At 55.7% G+C, this 7,520-nt stretch overlaps 1 protein-coding gene across 1 annotated transcript; it reads right to left on the bottom strand.

The window, feature by feature from the left end:
• Positions 1-3,154: 3,154 nt before the first annotated feature.
• Positions 3,155-4,504, bottom strand: GPR61 (G protein-coupled receptor 61). Its single transcript, XM_024224436.1, has one exon. It carries the CDS (start codon positions 4,502-4,504, stop codon positions 3,155-3,157), a length of 1,350 nt encoding a protein of 449 aa, XP_024080204.1.
• Between the last annotated feature and the right edge of the window lie 3,016 nt (positions 4,505-7,520).

The raw sequence follows: 7,520 nt of genomic DNA, 5'->3' as shown, positions 1-7,520 counted from the left end.
CCTGTCCTGAGCTCAGCTACAGCTGACAAGGCCAGGAGAGAGAGAGACTAGTTTCCATTAGAGCAAGACCCACCTGGCCACAGCTAAAAGCCCCATCGGAGCAGGATGACATTCCTGGCATCCTGTTCAGGACCCTTTGTTCTGAGCGGCAGGGCTTGGAGCCCGCCAGGTCCCACGCAGGCAGGGAGCCATGTTTTGTAATAAAGAGTTTTATTTGGTGCTCCAGGTTGAAACCGTCCTACATGAACATCCTCAAGAGTCCTAGCCCTCGGGAAGCGGTGACGGAGCTCAGACGGTGCTGCTCAGCTGGGTGTGCTGGCTCGCCAGCTTGGTGCGCAGGACCCGCCTGGAGAGAGCGCTCGCAGCCAGAGCGAGTCCCTGCAGGCTCTGAGATCAGGATACCCCCCAGCTGAGGTTAGTGCATAATCCCATGGCAAAGGTGGCTGGGCCTCTTCTTCTGGCTATTTCCCATTCTCCAGCTCAGCTGGGAAAGGCTTGCTGATTACATGGGGCCCTGTCCCCGTTCTGTCCATGCCCCGGGGCAGTTTTGCCAGAGATCCCAGCAGGCTGAGGCTGGTTGACTGAGCAGATCTTTGTTCACGGGCTGAGATGTGAATGCCATTCTCCTCTCTGGCTCTCGAGAGCTGAGATGAGACAAAACCAGAACCCCCTCTCCCCTCCCCGCGCCCCATCGCCCTGCACTGAACTGCCTGGGGGCGGGGGAGGGGTCAAATAAATAGGACCGGGATCGGAACCACTCCCTTGTTCGGCAAGCCCAAAGTTTGACCACTGAGGTCTTGCCAGACTCAAACCCTCCCCCGCCCCCCCGTTTTGTTTGACAGAGAGAGGGGCAGGGCCAGACCCAAGCAGAGAAGGTGTTTGGATAAATGCAGCTTGGATCCCACTCGCCCCTACCTTGGGCCGTGTGATGGGCGAAGGCTCAGGTTCAGCCTGGCTCTGATCACGGTTCCTAAGTCTCTGCCAGTGATCAAAGATCCCATGAGGGGGCCAACCAGCGGGGATGACTTAGCCCTGCGGCTGCCCCACTCACGCGTCACATGGGCTCCTTGCGTTAGAGTCCCCTCTGCCACGGGCAGACAGACCAGAGGGGGCGGTTCTGGAAGGGAAAAGATGATTAATGTCAATACAAACAAATCGCTATCGCTGTTCCCTTCCCCCTACCCAGCGCCCGGGACAGCCTGCCCTGGGGCACGGCTTCCCATCTAGCAGCAGCTCTGTTCTCTGGGGCGAAGGCTGTATCTGGTGTCTGAGCTGGGCCATGCATGGGCGGGGGCTCCCCTGGGGTTCAAGGGCAGAGGATCCAATCCCAGGCCATGGAGCAGCACTGGGGGACAGGGTGGGAGAAGAGTGCGGGTTGGGGGGAGCGTAGGGCCCAGCACTTGAGGTGCTGGGGAGTGGGGAAGAGACCCACAGCCCACCTCCTGCTGGGTAGGTGTCATCAGTCCAGCAGCACTTTGGAGGAGCTTGAGATAGAGCAAGGGGCCTGGGCCAAGCTGGGGAGGGGTTGCTGGAAGACCACGGGATAGGGAGGGAGATTGTGCTGGAGCCTGTGCTAGGTTCAGGACATGCCTGGTGGGAGGCTGTGTTGGAGTCTGGGGGCGGGGTGGGAGGAGATGGGGCTGGCTCCTAGGAAATCCCTGTCTCACAGGCTGATCAAAGGTCACTAGTTCAGCTACATTCCCTTGAACGGGTTTGCCTGAGTCTCCACCTGCTCCTTCCACAGACACGTGGCTCCGCCGTGCCTTGTCCAAGGCCCAGCCAGGAGCGTCCTGGCCCAAGCTTGTGCTCTCCCTCCTCCCCGAAGGGATCTCAGTGGGGGCAAATCAAGGAAGCAGCATGGTGGCGATGGTGGTGGGGATCCCAGCTGTCCCCCTTTTCCTACTGGGATTAGGGTGGCGAGGTGCTCAGTTTTCGACCAGAAAGTCCAGTAGAAAAGGGGACCTGACGGTGTCCAGTCAGATCTACTGACTGGACACCCAAAGTCTAGGTACTGTAGGCGGGGGAAGGCGCTGGGTCATCACCTGCACCAGCCCCTACTCAGCCGGGGCCGCCTCCTACCTGTGTCGCAGATGGCTGAAGCTCCCATTCTGAAGCTTAAGGTCAGGCTTGACAAAGCCCTGGCTGGGATGATTTAGTTGGGGATTGGTCCTGCTTTGAGCAGGGGGCTGGACTAGATGACCTCCTGAGGTCCCTTCCAACCCTGATCTTCTATTCTATTCCGGGCTCTGCAGGCGAGTCCCTCCTGACCCTTGGGGAGGCGGGGGGAAGATGGGAGGGGAAAAGCAGCGAGCGATGGGAGGGAGGGAGAAAGAGGAGTGAATGGGGGCAGAGGAGGGCAGGGTTTGGGGGCAATAGGCAGAGCAGGGGTGGGGCCTTGGGGGGAAGAGGCAGGGCAGGGGAGGTTCCGGCATTCCTGCTGGAGTGTCCATTTTTAAAATATTACCAAGGTGGTAACCCTAACTGGGATGGAGGTAGGTTCACACAGTTAAGAACATAACATAAGAACATAAGAATGGCCACACTGGGTCAGACCAAAGGTCCAGCCAGCCCAGTATCCTGTCTGCCGACAGTGGCCAATGCCAGAGGGAGTGAACCTAACAGGTAATGATCAAGTGATCTCTCTCCTGCCATCCATCTCCACCCTCTGACAAACAGAGGCTAGGGACACGACCCAGTTGAGGGGTAGGAATCAGATCATAAAGGGTTTAGAGGATATTGAATTAGAGACCAAAAAATCAATAAAAAATCAATGCTCTTTTCATAGACTCATAGAAACATAGAGCTGGAAGGGACCACAAGAGATCAGCTAGCCCAGCCCCTCGCACCTGAGCCAGGGCCTTTTGGAAACTTACAAGGGACAAATTGGAAATTCCAGGGAATTTTTAACCCAAGAGGCTGTTTCTGCTCCAAGTGGAAAAGGGACAAATCATAGAAATGCTACGATATTGATCTTAGCCAGCCAAAATGACTCAGCCACCAGAACCAGCTGCTTGTCAGCGTGGGCGCTCAGGTGGAGGGAGGACGCGTCAGTCGCCACGGCTGTGTTTATTAGGAAATCATGCCCTGTCAACAGCTGGGGGTTCTGCATTATTCCACACATCAGAAAGACTAGGTTGTCAAGTGCAAAGGTCTGCTACAGCTCGGGCTTGGGCACGGCCTGAATGTAGCTGTCGGAGACCGTGATGTGCTGGTCGAGGAACTCCGAGGTCTCCTCTGCAATCTGCCCGGGGATTCGGAAATCGACGCCGGGCGGCTCCCTTTTGGGAGAGGGGTGGGCAAGAACGTTCCTGCTCTCTGTGTTGCAGCCTGTCCCCTGCAGGAACTGCAAGAAGTTCTCCTCAATGGAGCCTTCGCGGCTGGGCAGCCGGAGGTCCTCCTCTGGCGGCTGCTTGAAGAAGCAGGTGAGGTGCCTGCTGAGCTCCCCACGGATCTGCCGGTTGAGGCACCCGTAAAAGAAAGGGTTGGAAGTGAAGCAAAAGTAGCCAATCCAGGTGACTACACTCTCCACCTGCCGGCCAGGGAAGGACTGAGAGCTCAGTGCTGAATAGAGATGGAAGGAGAAATAGGGCATCCAGCAGAAGAGGAACTGCCCTCCAACTGCTAGGAGAATGATAGCAGCCTTCCCACCCCCAAACGTCCTCTGAGGGGTAGTCCGAGGGGCACCCGAGCTGGTCACCATGGTGGACCTGCTACTGAGGGATTCTGATCGCTGCCGCGGCGTATCCATCCAGGTCGGGAGTGGGCCATGGTGCATGGCAGCCACCCTGGCCACCTTGAACATGCTACAGTAGACCACTAGGATGATCAGGACAGGCAGGAGGAAGTAGAAGATGGCAAAGAAAACCACAAAGAACTTGCAGTAGGAGCTCTGGCTCCACTGCAGTGAGCAGCTCCAGCCGCTGTAGGCTGGGGAGGTGCTGAAACGATCCAGGGAGAGCCAGCCCAGGACAGGGATGACGGACATGACCACTGCCTTGATCCACACCCCCACCAGGACGCAGACCACCAGGCCAACGGTCATCTTGACCTCATAGCGCATGGGGTGCACCACATAGTAGTAGCGCTCCACGTTGATGGCCGAGATGGAGAGGATGCACATGCTGATGAAGCAGACGCTCAGGAAGAGGTAGACACGGCACATGGCCTCGCCGAAGATGGAGCTGTTGAAGAAGGCGGAGCTGGACAGCATGGCCAGAGGCATGAGGGTCAGGGCTGCCAAGAGGTCCACCAGACAGAGGTGGAAAACAAAGACAAACTTCCTCAGTGCTGGTGTCTTGATGATGACGGTAATCACGGCCACATTGCCTAAAATGGCCGTCAGGTCAATCAAGAGCATGAAGAAGAGCCCAATGGATTCTGAGGCCACGTCCCTGGTCTTGGTGTCTAGGGTGGAATTGGGATGCATGGTGCTCTGGGACATATGGAGCAGTCTTCCCGGCCTGGAGGAATTCCACGCCCACTGTGTAGGGAATGAAGGCTCCATGGAGACTGGTGTCGACGCCCACGGCACCTCCCCTCACAGGTCCATCATCCATCCTATTCCGGGTCCCCTAGAGTAATCAGAGAGAATTAGCCAGCGGAGAGGGAGCAATCCCAGTCCACAGACTCACATTCTGGCTGGCTCCTTCACCAGCTGCCAAGCCCCAGAGGACAAGTCCATGCTCCAAGGGCATTTACACTTCCCGATGCCGCTGGGTTACACTGGCCATCCTGCTGCTCAGCTGCACCGAATTTCGCACCCTTGTCTCTGTCCTGCTGGATTGTGCTTGGGTGAGTGATGCCCGCTGGTCCAGAAAGGCCATGGGATTGCAGATGCGGCTGTGCGCTGGCTAAGGGTCTCCCACCTGTTTTCAGCCCTCCTGGTATCTCATCTTGCCGCTCGCTTTTCCCCAGCAAAGCTTAGCACCTACAAAGAAATGTAATTCCACGTTAATCACTGCATCGGCTAAGCCGAGAGCCAGGGCCAAACCCTGGGCTTGTGCTGACAATGGGAATTTTGCTGAAAGGACGGACACACTGGAGCACATGCGTACACTCAAGCATGTTCGTAAGTGCTTTGCTGAATCAGGGACGCAGATCTGAGTACACACTGAGGACAGTGGTCAGGTTCTGCCCCCCAGGGTCCTATCTGATGCTTATAATCCATGAAACCACTTTGATTTTGGGAGGATTCCAGCCCCTCTGCTGCTCCAAGGGGTCCTCCCAGCTTTGGACCTTGGTTTCCAACTCCAGGGGTATCTCCTAAGATCCCAAAATGGACGGGGTAAACCCTTTATCATTATTAGGGAATGGGCGAGATCTTCCCGGGGCGGGGGGGGGGGGGCATATTGCCCCATGTCTGCCTATTACTGTGGGTTTCCTGCACCCAGGACCAGCTCCAGGTTTTTTGCCGCCCCAAGCAAAAAAAAAAAAAAAACAGGAGTGCCAAGTGCCGCCGCAAAAAACAACAACACAAAACCCGGAGTGCCGCCGCCGAAGCAAAGGTGCCGCCCCAAAGGGCCGGAATGCCGCCTCTTGAAAAGTGCCGCCCCAAGCCCATGCTTGGAACGCTGGTGCCTAGAGCCGGCCCTGCCTGCACCTTCCTCTGAAGCAGCTGGCGCTGGTCACTGTCCCAGACAGGATCCTGGACTAGATGGGCCCTTGGTCTGATCCAGTCTGGTGATCCCCAGGTCCCTACGTTCCTTTCGCCTCACCAGCGGGGCCTGCTGACTCTGCAACAATGTCATGGGAGTTTCGGGTTCTTTCGGGATTCTCCACCAACCCGTCGCACTGGGAGCCCCAGGGCTGCCTCGGAATACTGCGTGGCTGTTCCATACCCCAGATCCCAGGAAAGGCAGAGGAAGGATGAGCTATGCTCACCCACAGAAAGAAACCATCCACAGAGGGCCAGTGGTGTTTCCAGCTAATGGTGGCTGATGCCCCATCAACCTCCTCCCGCCATCCCCACCTCCCTGCTCTCAGCTAGCCCTGAAATTGGCCAAGATCCTCAGCTGGTGTAATCAGCAGCGCTCCACTGAAGGGCCATAGCTCTATATTGATCACTGGAGCAAAGTGGATTTACACCAGGTCCTAGCCCTGTGGCTCCAGCTCCCACTGGCCGCTGTGCCGGCTGGGTCTGCGCCTGAGCTCGCCAGATCTCGTCCAAGGGGCCTGTATGTTTCAGAGTGCTTGGGATTCCCTGGTGTATGAGCCTCCAGTGTATTGCCGGGGGTCTGTGATGTTGGGGATGTTCAGCGTATTCTAGGGAATCTCCTGTTTCTTGGGCATCCATTATATTTGAGAGGTAGCCTCATTATTGGGGGCCTGGGGTATTCCATACCCCCTGCCTACCATTCTCAGGGAAGCAGTGAATCTTGGGAGTCCCCCATTATCAGAGGTCTAGCATATTTCATCATTCCTGGCCATCCCAGCGTTCGGGAGTTTCCTGTCACTCAGAAACTGGCTGGTGTTGTCCTCACACAGGGAGTGGAAGTGTCCCCTGTGGAGCCTCCGCCCAGTTTTCAAAGTATACCAGAAAAATAACCTCCCTGAAAGGACAGGAGTTGGAATTGTTCCCCTGTCAGATGGTAAACTCGTACCTTACAATCACACAGCACCTTCCATCCCAAGGGAATGCCAAAGCACTTCACAGGCTTTAGCTAGGTAGGAATCACTTTGCTCACAGCTGAAATGCAAACACTTCTGGAGTGGAGCACAGCAGCTGTTTAACAGCACACCACAACACTGCCCCGTTGCTGAGCACAGAGAGTGAAGAAGACCATGTCCACTTGAAACTACAAGGGGAATTTAGGCCATCCGAATGTAATTACCTAACCTGGAATTTGGCCAGGACATCAGGTTCACATCCTTACTTTTGGGAGAAAGCACGCTAAGATCTTTCATGCTCACAACAGAGATCAGAGCCCATTTTCTGAGAGGTATAAAACCCCACAGGACTCAGAGGATCCGATTCTTCAGTGCCCCATACTTGATACAGTTATTTCTACCAGTGCATCTTGCTGCTAGAGCTTCATAAATGAGCCTCAGTATCACTGAGAATCACAGTGCTGGGCACCTTACACATCTCTGTAATAAGAATGGCTTACTGGCATGCTACCCCTCTGAATATAACAGCAGTTCCTATCAATGGGTCATATGGGATAATCCAGTTGTAGCAGGCGTTCTCCAAACCCAGCATCAGACTCTGCCTCACTTTCCCCTTAGTGTCAGTCATTCATCAGCTCCCAGTGCTGTCAGGTCACTAGTGACTTAGCCCTCCAGCTAAGCCCACCCCTTCTGGGGTTCAACTTCAAGTCCACTGTAAACCCAAAACCCCAGGACTTATTCCCTCCACCTGGGAAGGTGGGCTGGGCTCCAGCTCCACATCTACACAAACTGCTACAGTGGCACAAGCACAACAGTGTAGCCACTCACTCCAGCCATGAGAGGGGCTTGCCAGCTGGAGTAGGAATCCACCTCCCTGAGAGGCGAGAGCGGATGAATTCTTCTGTTGCCCTAGT

Source organism: Terrapene carolina, unplaced genomic scaffold (assembly GCF_002925995.2).
Source record: "Terrapene carolina triunguis isolate 2854851 unplaced genomic scaffold, T_m_triunguis-2.0 Scaffold195, whole genome shotgun sequence".
In the NCBI taxonomy this organism is placed as follows: domain Eukaryota; kingdom Metazoa; phylum Chordata; order Testudines; family Emydidae; genus Terrapene; species Terrapene triunguis.
The sequence above is the reverse complement of the archived record's forward strand: the minus strand, read 5'-3'. Positions and strand labels throughout refer to the sequence as shown.